Here is a 24249-nt window from a genome sequence, read left to right as displayed (position 1 = left end):
AACACTGCAAAAAGTGGTGGGCCTCTTTTTTGATGAGCCTCTTTTTCAAAATTTTGGTGATGGCATATACCACATTTGAGAGAACTGGTCAGATCTATTTATGATGTAAAAATTTTCAGTGGAGTTCAGAAAAAGAAATGGGTCTGCAATAGGGGTAAAGGCACACAATATGCCTCTAGCAGGGGACCTATTTTATAGTTAAGGAGATACAATAATGGGCACCGGAACCACGGGATCTATAGTTCTTACTATATGCCATTATGAGTCAGAAGCAGCAGACCTGAGAGAAGAAACTGAAAATGCCTATTACATTTCAGGTAAGGATAATGCTCTGTTAATCTGGGACATGGTGCCATAGGATGTGGCCTATGTAACAATAATTGGTATACGGCTCTATGTTCTTGGTAAAACATAAGGGTAGGGGAACCAAGGCTTGGAATTAGAACTGGCCCTTCTAATCACTCCCAGAGACCTACTTGTGGAATTTATACATCCCATCCTTACAAGCTCAAGTTCTGTTGCATTAAAGGCCTTGTTTCCTGGGGTAGCAGACTTTCAAGAGGAGATACAGTAAAGCTTCCACCAAATAGCTGTATAATTATCACCTAGTATTACTGAGCTACTCACACTGGTACACTGGCATATAAACAAATTATGATATGAGAGGAAGCAATTAATCACGATTAAGGTTACTGTTGCATAATGAAAACAGTGAGGTACATGGGGGCACCTCTTGGTGCTTACTTTTCCACAGAAAACAGTTAAGACCATTTGCAGCAACTATGACCTGATAACTAAAGGCTCAAGAAGGGTATGGTTCATCTAAACAGGTAAGCTAGATTCTCTGAAGTGTTTGTCAAGAGTGATTAAAATCTAGAATGTGAATCTGTAAATATTTCCTTATATAAAAACCTTTTTGTTGAAATGCATTCAGTAGTGTCTGTTCCCATACGAATTCTAACTAACAGAAATATGTGCAGGTTGTGATGAAGACAGAAAAGAAAGGGACAGGTGTGGAAGCTGAGTGGGAATTTGAATGGGAATTCACAGTAGCATTTGTACAGCAGAGAAAATGTGGCCAAAGACCCTGAAACAAAAAGCAATACAGTGTTTCCAGGTAATTTCTGTAAGTTAAGTACTGCTGGAACATAAAAAGTTTGGTAAGGCATATCAGAGATAGCCAAGTACTAGGATATTGATAGCCATATATTTGTGCAAAGGGCTCTGGACATTGGAAGTCACCGAAGTCTTTTCATCAGGACAGTGACATGATCATATCTGAGATTTAGTTTGATTTCCTTGTGGATCCTTGTAGATGAACAAAAGATCTGTCAAGATAGCCACGTAAGGGACTTCCCTGGTGGTCCAGTGGTAAAGAATCCACCTTTCAATGCAGGGGATGTGGGTTTGATCCCTGGTCAGGGAACTAAGATCCTATACGCTGCAGGGCAACTAAGCCCGCAGGCTACATACCACAACTAGAGAAGCCTTTGCAATGCAAAGAAGAGCCCGCATGCCATAATCAAGACTCAGCATAGTCAAAATAGTAATAATAAATAAAATTTAAAAAGAGAAAGTCACATAAGATGTGGGAAAGCTGGTAGATATTATTATATGGTCTATGCTATACATGAAATCAATAGAGATCAAAAGGTTTTAGAAAAATCATCAAAACAGACCAAGCAGAATGCAATACATTAGATCCCCAGATCTTACTCATCTTAAATATTCTCACCACACACAAAACTCGTAATTCTGTGAGGTGAGGAATATATCAGCTAACCTTACTGTGGTAATCATTTCGCAACATACACATTTCAAATCATCACATTGCATAACCTAAATTTAACAGTGTTATACGTGAAAAGAAAGTGAAAGTGAAGTCGCTCAGTCGTGTCCAACTCTTTGTGACCCCAAGGACTGCAGCCTGCCAGGCTCCTCCGTCCATGGGATTTTCCAGGCAAAAGTACTGGAGTGGGTTGCCATTTCCTTCTCCAGGGGATCTTCCTGACCCAGGGATCGAACCCAGGTCTCCCGCACTGCGGGCAGACGCTTTACTGTCTGAGCCACCAGGGAAGCCTTATTATTCAGCAGTAAGACTGAAACTTAAAATAGCACTGAAGACACTTTGAGCCAATGTATATTGTTGAGCCTAAACATATATCTGTATATGGATAATTCTGACTTGGTAAATAGAAGTTGGCACAAAAGAAAAGTCATGAAAGGATAGGACACACAGAAAGAATATGTATCGTTCTACGAGTGGTTTTATTAATCTTGCCTTCTACTGACAAGCATCTGTTTTCTAAATACAGAATTTGGCTCCATGTGGAGCTGTTACAGATTGCCCTTTGTTTTCGTCACCACCAGGATACAATGTTTATAAGATCTGCTAAGGAGGCACCAAGTTCCAAGCACTGTCTTTTTCTTTCCTTCTCTTGGGTTATGATGCACTCTAATCTGGATCAATGTGGGTAAGCCTTAGAGTTTTCTCTAGAGATTTATGGAAGGACTTAAATTCTATGTCTCATTTAAAGAAAAGGCTCTTTGTATGACTGCAATTCACTACCTTTTGCAAAACTAGAAGCACTGTGTGAGTAGTCCAAGAGTCCCATTGATCAGGAGTCCTGTGCATGAAAGATACAGTTCTTCCCTTATTAGCATACTTCAAAAGCTACAAACACAGACATTAAAGCTACTCAAATCTGGATTCATATTCTTGCTTTATTTTATACAAGTAGTTTGATCTTGGGAAAATTAGTTTCTTCACTGATAAAATAGGGTAGATAATACAAAATTCATTAAAATCATAGAAACTAAAAATCCAATTACAAGAAAACTATTTACAAAACTCTAAATACAACTTTCTCACCTGAAGTGGCAATGGATCATGCCTATTTTTGAAGTCACAGTCAAAAACAATGGCAGCCAGCACTTTATAAGCTCGATAGTCATACTTAATGTACTTCTCAAACTCAATTTCTGAAGAAAAACCTTGAACTATAGAGAAGTAAAATTGTTCACTTAAAAACATATATGATAATCCCTTCTGAAAGAAAATATATAAATTTATATGGACAAAAACCTTCTATCCAAATATGCAAATTTGAAAACACTGTTTCTTAAATACTGGTATCACAACTACTTAATGGATATTTGGGGTTCAAAATATTTTGATAAAAATTTTATAAGATTTTATTGCAATTTTAAATAATCATTTTAAAGCACATATAAAGATAAGTCATTAGTAGTGAGGGAAATGCAAATTGAAATCACAATGAAATCACTTTACATCCACTGAGATGACTATAATCAAAAAGACAGAAGATAACAAGTGCTGGAGAGGATGTGGAACCTTCATTCACTGCTAATCAGAATGTAAAATGGTATAACGACTTTAGATAACAGTCTGGCATTTCCTTGAAAAGTTAAAAATAGAGTAAACATATGACACATTTATTCTGCTCTTGTTGTATAACCAACAGAAATGAAAACTTATGTCTACATAAAACCTATAGATGAATGTTTGTAGCAGTATTATTTATAGTAGCCAAAAGGTAAAAAACAACCCAAATGTCCTTCAACTGGTGAAAGATATATTGTACCAATTAAATGCAGTGTATCCATACAATGGAATATTATCTGACAATGAAAAGGAATAAAGAACTGATGCATGCAACATGAGTAAACCCTGAAAACATTTTAAGTATAAGCTTCTAGGCATACACACTGAGGAAACCAGATCTGAAAGAGACACGTGCACCCCAATGTTCATCGCAGCACTGTTTATAATAGCCAGGTCATGGAAGCAACCTAGATGCCCATCAGCAGACGAATGGATGAGGAAGCTGTGGTACATATACACCATGGAATATTACTCAGCCATCAAAAAGAATTCATTTGAATCAGTTCTAATGAGATGGGTGAAACTGGAACCCATTATACAGAGCAAAGTAAGCCAGAAAGATAAAGACCATTACAGTATACTAACACATATATATGGAATTTAGAAAGATGGTAACGATAACCTTATATGCAAAAAAAGAAAAAAGAGACTCAGATGTATAGAACAGACTTGTGGACTCTGTGGGAGAAGGCGAGGGCGGGATGTTTCAAAAGAACAGCATCGAAACATGTATATCTAGGGTGAAACAGATCACCAGCCCAGGTTGGATGCATGAGACAAGTGCTCAGGCCTGGTGGTGCACTGGGAAGACCCAGAGGGATGGGGTGGAGAGGGAGGTGGGAGGGGGGACCGGGATGGGGAATACATGTAAATCCATGGCTAATTCATTTCAATGTATGACAAAAACCACTGCAATGTTGTAAAGTAATTAGCCTCCAACAAATAAAAATAAATGGAAGGAAAAAAAAAAAAAAAGAAGAGAATCATGAAAGACCACATATTGCATTTTATAAAGTTGATATAAAAGGTTTACATGTAAACAATTTATATTAAAGGTTCATATGTAAACCATTTATTTATATAAAAGATTTATAATAGGCAAATCTGTAGACATAAAAGGGAATTACTGTTTTTCTTATCTTGATAGGGATGGATAATTGTGGGGCTATGACTAAAGATTTTGGAATTTATTTTTGGTGATAAAAATGCTTTAGAATTAATTGTGGCAGTGGTTGCACACCTCTGTGAATATACTGAAGCCACTGAATTACACACTTCAAACAGGTGAAAGTATGGAATGTGCATTATATCTCAAAAAAGTTACTTAATTAAGGGAAACAAATCAGGAGGTGATCACTTTGTGCTTTAAAAAACACAACTCATTTGATGGCTCAATACCTGTATAGTTATAATACAGGAAGGAGTCATTCAAGATAGAAATTTTCTAATCTGAACAAGAGAGGAAAAAAAAGATTAGACAAAAGTTGAACAGAGCCTAAACAACCTGTGGAACAATACAAAATGTATCATCATAGTCTTAGAGGAGGAGAAAGATGGCCGTGTTAAAAAACAATTTTAAAAATAATTATTGTAAAGTCCCCCAACTTTGTGCAACTTACAGATTCAAAATGCTCAGTGAACCCCAAAGAAAAAAGCCAAAGATATCCACAGACACATCATAATCAAACTTTTGAAAAATAAAGACAGAAAATATCTTGAAAGCAGCCAGAGAGAAATGTTCAAATTGGGCAGTGTGATTCATCCAACTTTATTCTTATTCTTTTCTCTATACTGTTTCAGCTCCATCAAAAACGTTAATGATAAGCTTTACAGAAAACCTTAATTTCTAACCTTTTATACTGATGTTTAGATTCCTCTTCACATTCTCAGTGATCTCTTTTACCACATCAATATTAGAAGGCACATAAATCAATTCCCATGTTTCATCATTTTGGAGGAATGAAGGCAGAGTACTGATGGGTTGAGAAGTAAAACTGTAAGGTCCAGCAACAGTTATATGAATAACAGCACGTAAGAGCAAAAGCATCATTGGAAACGCCAATGTAGTTACGACTTCCAATATTAAATTAAAGAACTGCCTCCTCTAGAAGAGGAACAAAAAGATTGTGTTAATTAACTTAAGAGTACACATTCAAAGCAAATAGATAGTTCTATTATATTAAGTTTCTGCCAATTTCACCCTGGAACAGCTAAAGTTTCATATCATCCATCCAACTCCCCTAACCAGTTTTCTTACAGGTCAGACTATACTATTGATTAATGCAGTTTCATACATTTGAAAGAGCTACTTTCAGCTCTGGAATTGATTTTTCAAGTGTGCGCATGTATATAAACCCAACCCCACCCACACCCAAACTCCAAACTGCACCACATGGGCATTTAGGGACATTTTCCAAGGATACCTTTACATACCTTTAAGGTAAAATTTTTCCAGAGGAGCACTGTCAACTGGTTGAGTGTCAACAAATCCATTCTTCTACAAAAAGTGTATGTTCAATTCCAGCAATGGAGAAAAAGTTTTTTTTTAATGTTAATTACCTAATAATGTGAACATCAAGCAAATAACAGTATTACTTCTTTCTCCTAATTTTCTCCTTAATCAGTCTCAAAGTTTGATAGCAAAAATGTTTTTGTATTTGAAATAAAGAAAATTAAATTGCTTGTATTTTTCTGTTCAGGAATTTCCTTAATATATAATAATGTTCTAATGTGGTCAGAAAACAAAGAAGTAGCTAAACAAACAGTAAGATGTGGTTCCATTTCTCAAGATGGCATAAGTAAACAGGATCTGATATGCTTATGCTACTTTCGAAGACCTGATGGCTTCACAAGTAAATTCTACTAACACCAATCTTTCTCAAACTTTTCAAAAAATGGAAGGGTAGGGGAACATGTCCAGATTCATTTTATGAGGCCAGAGTTATGCTGATATCAAAGCCACATAAGGACACTATGAGAAAACTACATGCAAATATTCCTGATAAATAAAGATGCAAAACTCCTCAAAATACTTGAGCAAACCAAATCCAATAGCACAATTAAAGCACCACAGATCATGATCAAGGGGAATTATCCTTGTAAGGCAAGGATGGTTCAGTATATGCAAATCAATAAATGTAATACACTAATTACTAAAAGATAAAAATCATATAATAATCTCAACACAGAAAGAGTAACAAAATTCAACACTCTTCAATAACGGAAACACTCAACAAATTGTGTACACAAACAAGGTACTTTAACATAATAAAGGCCATATATGAAATGTCCACAGCTGACATCATATATAACACTGAAAAACTGAAAGTGTTTTCTCTTAAAATCTAGAGCAAGACAAGGATACCCATTATTGCCACTTGTATTCAACACAGTAATGGATGTTTTAGTCAGGACAATTATGAAACATATCTAAATCATAAGGGAAGAAGTGAAACAGTCTGTATTTATAGATAGCATGATCTTATACAGAGAAAATCCAAAGGATTCCACACAAAAAACCCTTTAGATCAATCAAACTAATGAAAGTAATCATATGAATCCAGGAATGCTGCAGAACACAAAAATAAACATACAAAATCAGATATGTTCCTACAGACTAATAACAAGCCATCCAAAAAGGAAGTTAAGGAAACAAGTCTCACTTACACTAGCATTAAAGAATAACATACTTAGGAGGCTGGAAACAGGATGCCAGAGTAGAAGGACATGAGTTGCCTCCTCTCATGAAAACACCCAAATCATACTTAACTGCTGACCAATCATCCACAAAAATGACTAGAACCTACCAAAAAAGATACTCTATATCCAAAAACAAAGAAGCCACAACAAGGCAATATGAAGCATGCATTCACAATAAAATCCCATACCACCCAGATGGGCAACCTACAAACTGGAACATATATTACAGAGACTGTCTCACAAGAACTGAGACAGAACCCCATATCAGGCTACCCAGACTGAGGGTCTGGTTTCAGAAGAAGTCTCCAGAACATCTGACTTTGAAGAACAGTGGACAAGATTGGGGGAACTTCGTAGGACTGTGAGAAGCAGAAACTCCACTCTTGAAGAGCACACACAGGGTCTTATGTATCTATGCCAGGACCCAAGGAAAAAGTAGTAACTTCATAGGAACCTGCTCCAGACCAACATGCTGATCTTACAGGGTCTCCTGGGGAGGCAGAGGACAGCTGTGGCTCACTGAAGAAACAAGGACACTGGTGGCAGAGGTTCCAGGAAATACTCACTGGTGTGAGCTCTCCTGTGGGCCACCACACTGACACCAAGACACAATCCATCCAATAGTCTCTGGGATGTCTCAGGCCAACAACAACAGGGTGGGAATACAGCCCCACTCATCAGGAGACAGACTGCCTACAGTATTCCTAAGGCGAGAGTCACCTCTAAACAAACCCCAATACAGCCCTGTCCACTGGAGGGACAAGACCCAGCTCTCTCCACCAGTGGGCAGGAACCAGTCCCTCCCACCAGGAAGCCTGCACAAGATTCTCAGACCAATCTTACACACCAGAGGGGAGACAACAGAAGAGTTAACTGCAATCCTGCACTTGGTGGAATGAAGACTGCAAACACAGAAAGTTAGACAAAATGAAGTAGCAGAGGAATATGGTGCAGATGAAGGAAGAAGATATTAATAAAATTCCAAAAGAACAACTAAGAGAAGATAGGCAACAATCTACCCCAAAAATAACTCATAGTGATGATAGTAAAGATGACCCAAAATCTCAGAAAAAGAATTGAGGAACAGACCAAAAAGATACAAGAAATCTTTAAAAAAGAGCTAAAAGAAACAAAGAACAACAACAAAAGAGTTGGAGAATACAATAACTAAAATGAAACATACTAAAAGGAATCAATAGTAGAAAATGAGACAGAGCAAATAAGTTAGCTTGAAGACAGAATGGTGGCAATCATTGCCACAGAACAGAATAAAACAAAAGAATAAAAGAACTGAGGACAGTTTAAGAAACTTCTGTGGCAATGTTAACACAACATTAGTCCCAAAGTTAAACATTTGGGATGCTTGCATTATAGGAGCCCCAAAAGTTGAAGAGAGAGAGAAAGGGCCTAAGCAAAAATTTAAAGATATAAGCACTAAAATCTTCTATAGCATGGGAAAGGAAACAGTCACCCAAGTCCATAAAGTGCAGAGAGTCCCAAACAGGATAAACCCAAGGAGGAAAATGCCAAGACACATACTAATCAAATTGATAAAAATTAAATACAATGAAAAAATATTAAAAGCAACAAGGGGAAAGCAACAAAAAACACACAAGGGAAATCCCATAAGGTTATCAGCTGATTTTTCAGAAGAATTCTGCACACCACAAGGTTGTTGCTATTCAGTTAAATAGTTGTGTCCAGTTCTTTGCAACCCCATGGACAGCAGCACACCAGTTTTCCCTGTCCTTCACTATCTCCCAGAATTTCATCAAACTCATGTCCACTGAGTTGGAGATACCATCCATTCATCTCATCTTCTGTCACCTCCTTCATCTCCTGCCCTCAATCTTTCCCAGTATCAGGGACTTTTCCACTGAGTCAGCTCTTCACATGAGGTGGCCAAGGTATTGGAGCTTCAGCTTCAGCATCAGTCCTTCCAGTGAAAATTCAGGCTTGATTTCCTTTAAGGGCCAGAGACGAGGCCTGATCACTCAGAGCTTTTGTGTGGCAGGAGTTTTATTACAGTGAAAAAGGGACAGAGAAAGCTTCTGACACAGACATCAGAAGGGGTACGGAGAGTGACCGCTGTGCTAATCTTATCAAGGCCTTATATACTTTTTCAGTTGGTTACTAGTAATAGAAATAGATTTTAGGGACTAGATCTGATAGACAGAGTGTCTGACGAACTATGGATGGAGGTTCATGACACTGTACAGGAGACAGGGATCAAGACCATCCCCATGGAAAAGAAATGCAAAAAAGCAAAATGGCTGTCTGAGGAGGTCTTACAAATAGCTGTGAAAAGAAGAGAAGCAAAAATCAAGGGAGAAAAGGAAAGATATTCCCATCTGAATGCAGAGTTCCAAAGAATAGCAAGGAGAGATAAGAAAGCCTTCCTCAGTGATCAATGCAAAGAAATAGAGGGAAAAAACAGAATGGGAAAGACTAGAGATCTCCTAAAAAAAAAATTAGAGATACCAAGGGAACATTTCATACAAAGATGGGTTCGATAAAGGAAAGAAATGGTATGGACCTAACAGAAGCAGAAGATATTAAGAAGAGGTGGCAAAAATACACAGAAGAACTGTACAAAAAAGATCTTACGACCCAGATAATCACAATGGTGTGATCACTCACCTAGAGCCAGACATCCTGGAATGTGAAGTTAAGTGGGCCTTAGAAAGCATCATTACAAACAAAGCTAGTGGAGGTGATGGAATTCCAGTGGAGCTATTTCAAATCCGGAAAGATGATGCTGTGAAAGTGCTGCACTCAATGTGCCAGCAAATTTGGAAAACTCAGCATGGCCACAGGACTGGAAAAGGTCAGTTTTCATTCCAGTCCCAAAGAATGCTCAAACTACTGCACAATTGCACTCATCTCACACGCTAGTAAGGTAATGCTCAAAATTCTCCAAGCCAGGATTCAGCAATATGTAAACCATGAACTTCCAGATGTTCAAACTGGTTTTAGAAAAGGCAGAGGAAGCAGAGATCAAATTGCCAACATCTGCTGGACCATCAAAAAAGCAAGAGAGTTCCAGAAAAACATCTCCTTCTGCTTTATTGACTATGCCAAAGCCTTTCACTGTGTAGATCACAAGAAACTATAGATAATTCTGAAAGAGATGGGAATACCAGACAACCTGACCAGCCTCTTGAGAAACCTATATGCAGGTCAGGAAGCAACAGTTAGAACTGGACATGGAACAACAGACTGGTTCCAAATAGGAAAAGGAGTACATCAAGGCTGTATATTGTCACCCTACTTATTTAACTTATATGCAGAGTACATCATTGGAAATGCTGGGCTGGAAGAAGTACAAGCTGGAATCAAGATTGCTGGGAGAAACATCAATAACCTCAGATATGCAGATGACACTACCCTTATGGCAGAAAGCGAAGAGGAACTAAAAAGCCTCTTGATGAAAGTGAAAGAGGAGAGTGAAAAAGTTGGCTTAAAGCTCAACATTCAGAAAACTAAGATCATGGCATCTGGTCCTATCACTTCATGGCAAATGGATGGGGAAACAGTGGAAACAGTGGCTGACTTTATTTTTTTGGGCTCCAAAATCACTGCAGATGGTGATTGCAGCCATGAAATTAAAATATGCTTACTTCTTGGAAGAAAAGTTATTACCAACCTAGAGGGCATATTAAAAAGCAGAGACATTACTTTGCCAACAGAGGTCCGTCTGGTCAAGGCTATGGTTTTTCCAGTGGTCATGTATGGATGTGAGAGTTGGACTGTGAAGAAAGCTGAGTGCTGAAGAATTGATGCTTTTGAACTGTGGTATTGGAGAAGACTCTTGAGAGTCCCTTGGACTGCAAGGAGATCCATCCAGTCCATCCTAAAGGAGATCAGTCTTGGGTGTTCACTGGAAGGACTGATGCTGAAGCTGAAACTCCAACACTTTGGCCACCTCATGTGAAGAGTTGACTCACTGGAAAAGATCGTGATGCTGGGAGGGATTGGGGACAGGAGGAGAAGGGGACAACAGAGGATGAGATGGCTGGATGGCATCACCAACTTGATGGACATGAGTGTGTGTAAACTCCAGGAGTTGGTGAAGGACAGGGAAGCCTGGCGTGCTGCGATTCATGGGGTCGCAAAGAGTCGGACAGACTGAGCTGAACTGAACTGAACAAGACCTGCTCCCACAGCATCCATCTTAATGTAACAGGATTAGAACTAACAATATAAAGGTGTTACCAGACCCACTTCCACATAAGATAACAGAATTAGTCAGAAGGTTCTTGTTAAGAAAGAGAAACATGTCCTAAGGCAAGATACGTTGTTGTTATATAATCATTAGTACAGAGTTTAAGGAAAAACATACCCTTCAGCAAGGTGAATTGTTTTGTTGTGTAAAAATTATCTCTGGGCTTAAAGAAAGTTAGTCTTAGAAGAAATAGATTGTTGCCATAATAACTCAGAGTTTAAGAAAAAAAACACCTTATGTCATTAAGTCAAAGCAACGTAGAAGAAAAAAAGTTTGTCTGTTTCTCCTGCTCAAGAGCCCTGAACTCCTTTCTCCTCTTCGAGGGCCTTGTACTCCTTTCCCCTCCTCGAGGGCTGTGGACTCCTTAGCAACCTACCTAAGAATTAACTCTTTCATTTCAAAAGCATCAATTCTTTGGCACTCAGCCTTCTTTACAGTCCAACTCTCACATCTATACATGACTACTGGAAAAACCACAGCTTTGACTATAGGAACCTTTGTTAGTAAAGTGATGTCACTGCTTTTTAATACACCATCTAGGTTTGTCATAGGTTTTCTTCCAAGTAGCAACTGTCTTTTAATTTTGCAACTGTGGTCACCATCCACAGTGATTTTGGAGCCCAAGAAAACAAAATCTGCCACTGTTTTCATATTTTCCCTATCTATTTGCCATGAAGTGATGGGACAGGATGCCATGATCTTTGTTTTTTGAATGCTGAGTTTTAAGCCAGCTTTTTCACTCTCCTCTTTCACCTTCATCAAGAGGCTCTTTCGTTCCTTTTCACTTTCTGCCATTAGGATGGTAGCATCCACATATCTGAGGTTGTTGATATTTCTCCTGGCAGTCTTGATTCCAGCATGTGATTCATCCAGCCCAGGATTGTGCATTATGTACTCTGCATATAAGTTAAATAAGCAAGGTGACAATATATAGCCTTGAAGTACTCCTTTCCCAATTTTCAACCAGTCCATTGTTTCATGTTTGGTTCTAAATGTTGCTTCCTGACCTGCATACAGGTCTGGTATTCTCATCTGTTTAAGAATTTTCGAGTTTGTTGTGACCATAGAGTGAAAGGCTTTAGCACAGTCAATGAAGCAGAAGTACATGTTTTTCTGGAATTCCCTTGCTTTTTCTATGATCCAACAGATGCTGGTGATTTGATCTCTGGTTCCTCTGCCTTTTTAAAATCCAGCTTGTACATCTGAAAGCTCTTGGTTCATGTACTGCAAGGTAGTGGCATTATATATGTGGTGATGAAAAGGGAAAATGTACAACCAAGAAGAATACTGTACCTAATAAGACTCTTATTCAGATTTAATGAAGGAATCAGATGTTTCAGAGAGAAGGAAAGACTAAGAGAATTCAGCACCACCAAACCAGCTTCACAAAAATTCTAAGGGAATATTTCTAGGCAGAAAAGAGAAGGCTACAACTAAGAAACAAGAAAATAATGCATGAGGAAGCTCACTGGTAAAGGCAGACATATAATAAAGGCAGGAAATAATTTGCACACAAATACAACATCAAAACAAGCAAAAATGAGAAGAGAATACAAATGTAGGATATTAGAAATACATTTGAAATTAAGAGAACATCAACTTAAAACAATCTTGTACGTATATAGACTGCTATATCAAAACCTCACGATAACTTTAAATCAAGTATCTCCAATAGATACACATACACAAAATGAAAAAACAAAACACAAACACAACAAGATACAAACACAACAAGATAGTCAGCAAATTGCAAGAGAACAAAAGAGGAAGGAAAGAAAAAAGACCTACAAAACAAAAAATGATGAACAAAGTGGCAATAAGAACATACACATCTGTAGGTATCCTAAATGTAAATAGATTAAACACTCCAATCAAAAGGCACAGACTGGCTGAATGGATACAAAAATAAGACCTCTATATACGGTGTCTACAGGGGACCCACTGAGACCTAGGGACACATAGAGAATGAAAGAAAGGGGATGGAAAAAGGAAGGTATTCCAGGCAAATGAAAATCAAAAGAAAGCTGGAGTAGCAATATTAATATCAGACAAAACGGACTTTAAAATAAAGACTATTACAAGAGAAAAAAAAGGATACAACATAATGTTCAAAGGACCAATCCAAGAAGAAAATATTACAATTTTAAGTACATAGGCACCCAACTTAGGAGTACCTGAAAACATAAAGCAAATGGTAATAGCTATTTGTTGTTCAGCTATAAGTCATGTCCAACTCTTTGCAACTCCATGGACTGCAGCACCCAAGGCTTCCCTGTCTGTCGCCATCTCCCAGGGTTTGCTCAAATTCATGTTCATTGAGTCAGTGATGTTATCTAACTATCTCCTCTGCCACCCTCTTCTCCTTATGGCTTCAATCATTCCCAGAAACAGGATCTTTTACAGTGAGTCAATTCTTTGCATCATGTTGCCAAAATACTGGAGCTTCCACCTCAGCATCAGTCCTTCCAATGAATACTCAGGGTTGAATTCCTTTAGGATTGACTGATTTGATCTTGCAGTCCAAGACACTCTCAAGAGTCTTCTCCAGCACAGTTTGAAAGCATCAGTTCTTCAGTGCTCAGCCTTCTTTTGGAGAAGGAAATGGCAACCCACTGCAGTATTCTTGCCTGGAGAATCCCATGGACAGAGTGGCCTGGCGGGTTACAAAGAGGGTTGCAAAGAGTTCATGGGGTCACAAAGAGTTGGACACAACTGAAGTGACTTAGCATGAATATAGCCTTCTTTATGGTCCTACTCTCACATCTGTACATGACTACTGGAAAATCATAGCTATGACTAAATGGATTTTCGTTGGTAAAGTGATGCCTTTTTAATATGCTGTCTAGGTATGTCATAGCTTTCCTTCCAAAGAGGATGCATCTTTTAATTTCATGGCTGCAGTCACCATTTGCAGTGATTTTGGAGCACAAGAAAATAATATTTGTCACTGCTTATAGCTATAAAAGGAGACATTTATAGTGATGCAGTGACAGAGGGAGACTCTAAACACCTCACTTACATCTATGGACAGATGATATAGACAGAAAATCCCACCCATGGGGGCAGACTCCACAATTAAGAGGAACAACAACCTTTCTGCTTTCAGAAAGGAGACCCCAAATACATTTTTAAAAAAATGAAAATACAGAGAAACATGTAGCAGATGAAGGAACATGGTAAAACACAAGATCAAAGAAATGAAGAGGAAATGTGCAGTTTACCAGAAAAAAGAATTCAAAGCAATCACAGTAAAGATGATCGAAAATCTTGGAAATAAAGGCAAGTAATAAATAAATAAATAATAAATAAAGTATTTATCTGGAGGCACAGATAAATACTCTGGAGGCACAGATTGAGAAGTTGTAAGAAATATTTTAAAAGGACCTGGAAGAAATAAAGAAAAGATAATCAGCAATGAACAATACAATATGTAAGATTAAAAATACACTAGAGAGAATCAATACCAGAATAATTGAGACAGAAAAATGGTAAGTGAGCTGGGAGAGAGAATGGTCAAAGTGAAACAGAGGAGAATAAAGAAAAAAGAATTAAAATAAATGAAGACACTCTCAGAGACTTATGGGACAACATCAGTGCACCAACATTCAAATTATAGGGGTCCCAAAGAAGAAGAGAACAATAAAGGGTACAAGAAAATATTTGAGATTTTAGTCAAAAAATTTCTAACATGTGAATGGAAATAACCACTCAAGTACAGGAAACCTAGAGAGTTGCATACAAGATAAGCCCAAAGAGAAACACACCAAAGTGTATATTTACCAAACTAATGAAATTTAAACACAAAGAACAAATTATTAAAAGCATCAAAGGAAAAGAAACAATAACATAAAAGTGATCCACATGAGGCTAACAGCTGATCTTTCAACAGAAACTCTGCAAGTGAGAAGACAGTAGTAGGATTTCATACTTAAAGTGATGAAAGCAAAAAATGTACAAAGATTACTGTGCCCAGCAAGGATCTCATTCAGATTCGAAGGAGTAATCAAAAGCTTTACAAAATACAAGCAAAAGCTAAGAGAATTCGGCAACACCAAATCAGCTCTTCAACAAATGCTAAAGGATCTTATCCAGACAGGAAACACAGAAAAGGATTATAAGAACAAACCCAAAACAATAAACTAAATGGTAACAGGATCAATAATTACAATCCTTACAATTACAATAATTACAATTACATATTAATAATTACCTTAAATGTAAATGAATTAAATTGAAAGTCACTCAGTCTGACTATTTGTCCATGGAATTCTCCAGGCCAGAATACTGGAGTGGGTAGCCTTTCCCTTCTCCAGCGGATCTTCCTGACCCAGGGATCAAACCCAGTCTCCCATGTTGCAGGCAGATTCTTTATGAGCTGAGCCACAAGGGAAGCCCAAGAATATTGCAGTGGGTAGCTTATCCTTTTCCACCAGATCTTCCCAACCCAGGAATTGAACCAGGGTCTCCTGCAGGTGGATTGAAGGCAGATACTTTACCAACTGAGCTTCCTAGTCAGCTTCCTCTAATACATTTTGGCTTCCTGGATTAGGAAATGGATTAAAGGCTCCAAATAAGAGACATAGATTGGCACTGGCTGAATAGATAGAAAAACAAGACCCCTATATATGCTGTCTACAAAAGACCCAACCCACACCTAGGGAGACATACAGACTGAAAGTGAGGGGCTGGAAAAAAATATTCCATGCAAATGGTAATAAAAAGAAAGTGGAAATAGCAACAGTCACATCAGAGAAATAGACTTTAAGATAAAGACTGTTACAAAAGATAAGGAAAGACACTACATAATCAAGGGATCAATCAGAGAAGATATAACAATTATAAATACATATGCACCCAGCAGAGGAGCACATCAATACATAAGGAAAATGCTAACAAGTATTAAAGGGGAAAGCAGACAGCAACACAGTAATAGTGGGAGACTTTAATACCCCTTTACCAATGGACAGATCATTCAGGTAGAAAATTAATAAGGAAACACAAACTTTAAATCATACATTGGACCAGTTTGACCTAACTGATATCTATAGGGCTGCTGCTGCTGCTAAGTCGCTTCAGTCGTGTCTGACTCTGTGCAACCCCATAGACGGCAGCCCACCAGGCTCCCCGGTCCCTGGGATTCTCCAGGCAAGAATACGGGAGTGGGTTGCCATTTCCTTCTCCAATGCATGAAAGTGAAAAGTGAAAGTGAAGCTGCTCAGTCATGTCTGATTCTTCGCGACCCCATGGACTGCAGCCTACCAGGCTCCTCCGTCCATGGGATTTTCCAGGCAAGAGTACTGGAGTGGGTTGCCATTGCCTTCTCCATATCTACAGGGCATTTCATCCAAAAACAGTAGATTTCACTTTCTCCATAAGTGCACATGGAACATTCTCTAGGATAGATCATATCTTGGGTCACAAGTCAAGCCTTGGTAAATTTTAAAAAAATGAAATTATCTCAAGCATCCTTTCTAACCACAGCATTGTAAGATTAGATGTCTGCTACAGGGGGAAAAACTATACAGAACACAAACACATGGAGGCTAAACAGTACACTTCTGGTCAACCCAGAGGTCACTAGAGAAACTAAAGAAGAAAACAAGAAACACCTAAAAGCAAATGACCATGAAAACACAACAATACAAAACCTATGAAATGCAATAGAAGTAGTACAAAGAGGGTAGTTTATGGTAATACGTGCCTATCTCAGAAACAAAAGAAACATCAAATAAACAACCTAACCCTACACCTAAAGCAACTAAAAGAGAACAAAACCCCCACAAAGTTAGTAGGAGGAAATCATAAAGATCAGAGCAGTTAATAAATGAAAAAGAAATGAAAGAGACAAGAGCAAAAACCAATCAAACTAAAAGCTGGTTCTTTGATAAGATAAACAAAATTGACAAACCATTAGCTAGAACATCCAGAAATCAAGGGAGATGACTCAAATCAATCCAATTAAAAATGAAAAAGGAAAATTTACAACAGAAAATGCAGAAATACAAAGGATCATAAAAGATTACTATGAGCAACTATATGAGCCAATAAAATGGACAACCTCGAAGAAATGGACAAATTCTAAGAAAAGTACAGCCTTCCAAAATAGAGCCAGAAAGAAATGAAAACCATTAACACCAATCACAAGCAGGAAAATCGAAACTGTGATTAAAAAACAAAAAATCTTCCAACAAACAAAAGCCCAGGGCCAGATGGCTTCTCATGCAAATTCTACCAAAAGTGTACTGAAGAGGTAACGCCTATCCTGCTCAAACTTCCAGAAAATTCCAGAGGAAGGAAAACTCCCAGACTCATTCTAGGTGGCCACCATCATCCTGATACCAAAACCAGACAACATACTATCAAAAAAGAAAATTACAGGCCAATATCACTAATGAATATAGATGCAAAAATCCTTGACAAAATTCTCACAAACAGAATCCAACAGGTTAACCGGATCATACATTATTATCAAGTAGGCTTTAAACCAAGGATGCAAGGATTGTTCAAAATATGCAAATTATTCAATGTGATATACTATATTAACAAATTGAAAGATAAAAACCATATGATCATCTCAATAGATGCAGAGAAAGCTTTTGACAAAATTCAACACCCATTTATAAAATTTCTCCAGAAAGCAGGCACAGAAGGAACATACCCCAACAAAATAAAAGCCATATATGACAAACCCACAGCAAACATTATTCTCAGTGGTGAAAAACTGAAGGCATTTCCCCTAATATTAAGAATAAGACAGGGGTGTCCACTCTTGCCACAATTATTCAATATACTTTTGGATGTCCTAGCCATAGCAGTAAGAGAAGAAAAAGAAATTTAAAGAATCCAGACTGGAAAAGAAGTAAAACTTTCACTGTTTACAGATGACATGATACTATACATAGAAAACGCTAAAGATGCCACCAGAAAATTCCTATGACTAATCAATGAATAAATATTGTAAAGCTTCAGGATATAAAATTAATACACAGAAATCCCTTATATTTCTATACATTAACAGAAATATATACATAAAGTGAAATTAAGAAAACAATCCCATTCACCACTGCAAAAAAAGAATATCTAGAAATGAATCTACCTAAAGAGACAAAAGACCTGTATGCAGAAAACTATAAGACACTAGAAAGAAATCAAAGATGACACAAACAGATGGAGAGATATACCATGTTCTTGGATTGAAAGAATATTGTGAAAATGACCATACTACCCAAAACAATTTACACGCAATCCCTTTCAAACTAACAATGATATTTTTCACAGAACCAGAACAAAAATATACAATTTGTATGTTCACATGAGAAACACCGAATATCCAAAGCAACCTTGAGAAAAAAATGGAGCTGGAAGAATCAACCTTCCTGATTTCAGACTCTACTCCAAAGTTACAGTCCTCAAGACAGAATGGTTCTGGCACAAAAACAGAAATATAGACCAATGGAACAAGATAGGAAGCCAGAGATAAGCCCACACACCTATGGACACCTTATCTTTGACAAAGGAGGCAAGAATATACAATGGAGAAAAGACAGCCTCTTCAATAAGTCATGCTGGGAAAACTGGACAGTACGAAAAGAACACTTTTCATTCAAAACAAAAGAACAAAGAATGAAATTAGAACACTTCCTAGCACCATACACAAAAATAAAATGGATTAAAGACTTAAATATAGGACCAGAAACTATGAAGCTCTTAGAGGAAAACATAGTCAGTACACTCTTGACATAAATTCAGCAAGATCTTCTATGACTCACCTTCTAGAGTAATAGAAATAAAAACAGAAATAAAAAAATGGGACCTAATTAAACTTAAAAGCTTTTGCACAGCAAAGAAAAGAATAAACAAGATTAAAAGGTAACCCTTAGAATGGGGGAAAATAATTACAACAAAATAACTGACAAAGGACTAATCTCCAAAACATATACACAGCTTCAGTTCAGTTCAGTTGCTCAGTCGTGTCCGGCTCTGTGACTCCATGAACCACAGCACTCCAGGCCTCCCTATCCATCACCAACTCCCGGAGTTTACCCAAATTCACGTCCATTGAGTCGGTAATGCCACCCAACCATCTTATCTTCTGTCATCCCCTTCTCCTCCTGTCCCCAATCCCTCCAGCATCAGGGTCTTTTCCAATGAGTCAGCTCTTCGCATCAGGTGGCCAAAGTATTGGAGTTTCAGCTTCAACATCAGTCCTTCCAATGAACACCCAGAACTGATCTCCTTTAGGATGGACAGGTTGGATCTCCTTGCAGTCCAAGGGACTCTCAAGAGTCTTCTCCAACACCATAGTTCAAAAGCATCAATTCTTTAGTGCTCAGCTTTCTTTATAGTCCAATTCTTACATCCATACATGACTACTGGAAAAACCATAGCCTTGACTAGATGGATCTTTGTTTACAAAGTAACATCTCTGCTTTTTAAGATGCTGTCTAGGTTGGTCATAACTTTCCTTCCAAGGAGTAAGTGTCTATTAATTTCACCACAGAGCTCAATATCAGAAAAACAAACAGCCCAATCAAAAAATGGCAGAAGACCTAAATCCTAAACAGATATTTCTCCAGTGAAGACATACAGATGGCCAATAAACACATGAAAAGATGCTCAGTTTCACTTACTATTGTGCATGTGTGTGCAGTCGCTCAGTCATGTCCAACTCTTTGCAACCCCATGGACTGTAGCCTGCCAGGCTCCTCTGTCCAGGCAGATTATCCAGGCAAGAATATTGAAGTGGGTTGCCATGCCCTCCTCCAGGGGATCTTTCCAACCCAGGAATTGAACCCAGGTCTCCCACATTGCAGGCAGATTCTTTACCATCTGAGCCACCAGGGAAGCAGAGAAATGCAAATCAAAATACAGTGAGGCATCGCTTCACACCAGTCAGAATGACCATCATCAAAAAAATCTACAAACAATAAATGCTGGAGAAGATATGGAGACAAGGCAACCCTCTCGCACTGCTGGTGGGAATTTAATTGATACAGCCATTATGAAGAACAGTATGGAAATTTCTTTTAAAAAAAAAAGCTACCATATGACCCAGCAATCCCACTACTGGGCATATACCCTGAGAAACCCATAACTGAAGAAGACACATGTACCCCAAAGTACCAGCACTATTTACAATAGCTCAGACATGGAAGCAACCTAACTGTTCATAGATGGATGAATGAATAAAGAAGTTTTGATACATATATACAATGGAATACTATTCAGCCATAAAAAAGAATTAACTCAGTTTTAGTGAGGTGGATGAATTTAAAGCCTGTTTTACATAGTGAAGTAATTCAGAAAGAGAAAAACAAACATTGTATATTAATGCATATATAGGGAATCTAGAATAAAGGTATTGATGAACCTATTTGCAGGGAAGGAATGAACATGCAAATATAGAGAATGAACTTGTGGACATGGTTGGGGAAGGAGAAAGTAGTATGTATGGTGAAAGTAGCATTGACATATATACACTACCATGTGTAAAACAGATAGCTAATGAGAAGTTGCTATATAACACAGGGAGCCTAGTCCAGGGCTCTGTACATTACCTAGAGGGGTGGGGGTGAGCAGAGGGAGGCTCAAGAGAGGGAGGTGATATATATATATATATATACATATAAAATTATGGTTGAATTACATAATATTGTAAAACAATTTTCCTCCAATTAAAGAATAAGTTAAAAACAAAAGTATTTACCCAAGTTTGAAATACCTAAACACATCACTTGAATACTAACAGATATGAAAGGATAAAGAGACAACAATACAATAATAGTAGAGGACTTCAATACCTGACTTTCAAAAACATATATACCATCCAGAGAGAAATTTAATTAGGAAACATTATAATTGAACTCTACCTTAGAGCAAACTGACGTAGCAGAAATATGAAGAACATTCCACTCAACAGCAGCATATTCTATAGTGCACATGAAACATTCTCCAGAAGAGATTATATATAGGTCACTTAACAAGCCTTAGGAAATATAAGAAGACTGAAATCATACCAAGTATCTTTCCTGACCACAATGGTAAGAAATAGAAATCAATAATGGGAAGTAAACTGAAAAATTTACAAATGTGTGAAAATGAAACAATACATTTCTGAACATTCAATGAGTCAAAGAAGAGAGGGAATTCAAAATGTATCCTGAAACAAAGGAAAAAGGAAACACAGCACACCAACACTTATGGGATGCAGCCAAAGCATTTCTAACAGGGAAGGTTATAATATCAATGTATACACTGAGAGAAACGATCTCAGACAGACAACCTGACTGTAAACCTCAAGGAATTAGAGCAAACTAAGCCCAAAGTTAGAAGAAGGAAGGAAATAACAAAGGTCAAAAGCAGAAATAAATGAAATAGGGTCCATGAATACCACAGAAAAGGTTAAAAAAATAAGAATTTTTTTTAAAAAAGATAAACTGACAAAGCTTTATTACACTAATAAAAGGAAAGGAGACTCAAAATTAAATAAAAAACGGAATAGGTGATTTTGCAATCGACACCACAGTAACACAAAGGATAAGGGAATACCATGAACCTAGAAGAAATCGTTGTTTCTAAAAACACACAACCTACTATGATGGAACTACTAAGAAATAGAAAATTTGTACAAATCAATAATGAATAAGGAGATTAGTATTAAAAAAAAAAAACTCCCAAACAACAACAAAAATGTCGAGGACCATGTGGTTTCACTGGTGAATTTTACCAACCTCCTTCAGCCACCACACATTTAAAGAAGAATTAACACCAATCATTTTCAAAGTCTTCCCAAAAAATGAAGAGGAGGGAACATTCCTAAACTCCTTTTACAAGGACATCAAAGACTGATAGATACAAGAAAAGAAAACCAGAGGTTAATATCTTTGATAATTACAGATGCAAACAGTTTCAACTAAATACTAGTAAAACAAATTCAATAGCATATTAAAAGGATTACAGACTATGATCAACTGAGATTTATCCCTGGGTGCAAGAATGGTTTAATATATGGAAATCAATAAAAGTGACACACTATTAACAGGCTGAAAGACAAAATTCTCAATGGATGCAGGAAAGGCATTGCAAAAATTTTCTTTCATGATTAAAAACTCTCAACAAATTGGGTACAGTAGGAATGTAACTCAACATAATAAAGGCTATATATGATCAACTTACATAGTACTAAATGTATTATAACATGAGGGCATTATGGTAAATGAAATAAATCAGAGGCAGAGAGAAATATACGTGAAATCAAAGTTAAACTAATAGTAACAGCAATACATCATGGTAAAGAGGCAACACAACGAGGAGGGAATATGACACTGGACCACCATATAATATAAATATGTATAATATATACATATATGTATAATATACAATACATATTATATATATATAATTCTTCTTAATTATATATAATTCTTATATAATATGTAAAAAGTAATACACATGGGCTATTTTGGAGTTGTTTTTCTGGTTTAGTTTTGTTTTGGAGGGGAGCATAGAGAGTTGTGGACTTTTTTTGTTTTTTTTCCCTTTTTCTTTGAGGGGGGACATCGGGGTAAGCGGGAGAAGGCACTTTCGGGCTGTAAGTTCTGAGTGCGGGCAATGGGGTCGGCCTCCCGGGGAGTCTTGGGAGCATTCCCCTGAGCAGGGGAACTTGGGAAGAAAGACCAAGGTCTCGGAGGTTCTGACACTCACCGTTCAAGCCTCTCAACCGCCACTACCTCCACCTTTGCCTCAGAAGCTGCTCCGCCCAACGCCCCACTCGCAGCAACCGGCCCTCTCCCCCCGCCCCCGCAGGTTTGCGGCAGCTGCCGCGCGCGCATGCGCTGCTTTCAGCAAAGGGGCGCCGCCTCAGCCCCTTCCCCGCGCAAGCGCATACCCATCCCGGTCTCAAGCTAGCCTCGATCAGCCGAGCGCCCCCTCTGCTCTTCCTATCGCCTCAGTATCCGTCAGCCCTCTCCTTCCTCGCTTTTCAGCCTACTTCACCCCGTCAACCCCGCTGTCCTCAAGGCCCTACCTTGGCACCCTGTCGCTTGCTCTCCAGGTTCCTTGCCAATGGACTCTACTGGATGACCCCACAATCCTCCACAACTCGCGGGCCGCCTTCTCTTTAATATGTCAAGGTCATCTTCAGCGGAACCAGTGGCTGATGGCAGGAAGTTTAAGGAGAGTCGGTCGAGGTTAAACAGACAACTTTCAGAGGCAAGGTGCAGGCACAGGGCCCTGTAACCCCCCAGAGGCTGGCCACACAAAAGCTTCCCCCCAGCCCCATCGTCTCGCGGGCGTAAGGCGCGCAGCCCTTTTCTCCAGCCTGCTCAGCCTACCCCTACCCTAACCCTACCACCCGTCGGCGCGTGGCGCTCTGCCCTGTCCCACCAGGTTTCCGGCTCACCCAGCAGCAAACCTTTCTCCTGCTCCCCAGTTTCGTTGATGCTTGCTCCTCTTGGCAGACCCCACCCGATTGCCCAGTTCCAGTGTAACTTAGCGAATCACAGGTTTTGAATTCTGACTGTCCGAGGTCTAATCCTCTCTCTGCTGCTTTGTGAAAGTGTTAGTCGCTCCGACTAACTGTTAGTCGTGTCCGTCTCTGCGAATCCATGGATTGTAGCCCGCCAGGCTCCTCTGTCCATGGATTTCTCCAGGCAAGAATAATGGAGTAGGTTGCCATTCCCTTCTTCAGGGCATCTTCCCGTACCACGGATCGAACCTAGGTCTCCTGTATTGGAAGCGGATTCTTTACCATTGGAGCCACCAGGAAAGCCAAGTATCAATCTGTTGCCTCTAAAGGGGCCAAATAGGCTTTTGTTCTTGAACTGATTGACAGGTTAATCTTTGTCAGGAGGGAACAAAGATTAACAAAGCTGGGGGAACACTGGAGGACAAGGAGCTTCTGTTCATTAAGAGTGCTTTA

General features: G+C 38.4%; 1 protein-coding gene across 1 annotated transcript in view; it reads right to left on the bottom strand.

Moving 5' to 3' along the window:
* The window catches only part of LOC110147413 (phospholipid-transporting ATPase ABCA3-like), a 227198-nt gene extending 204037 nt beyond the window's left edge, over positions 1-23161 (bottom strand). The window contains exons 1-4 of the mRNA XM_070461131.1: positions 23034-23161; positions 5840-5903; positions 5258-5510; positions 2873-3000 (exon numbers count right to left, since the gene is read on the bottom strand). Coding sequence (XP_070317232.1) covers positions 2873-3000; positions 5258-5510; positions 5840-5903; positions 23034-23161 — 573 coding nt within the window. The remainder of the gene's footprint in view (positions 1-2872; positions 3001-5257; positions 5511-5839; positions 5904-23033) is intronic.
* Between the last annotated feature and the right edge of the window lie 1088 nt (positions 23162-24249).

The sequence above is a fragment of the Odocoileus virginianus genome, chromosome 33 (assembly GCF_023699985.2).
Source record: "Odocoileus virginianus isolate 20LAN1187 ecotype Illinois chromosome 33, Ovbor_1.2, whole genome shotgun sequence".
Lineage (NCBI taxonomy): Eukaryota > Metazoa > Chordata > Mammalia > Artiodactyla > Cervidae > Odocoileus > Odocoileus virginianus.
This window is presented reverse-complemented; position numbering and strand designations above follow the sequence as displayed.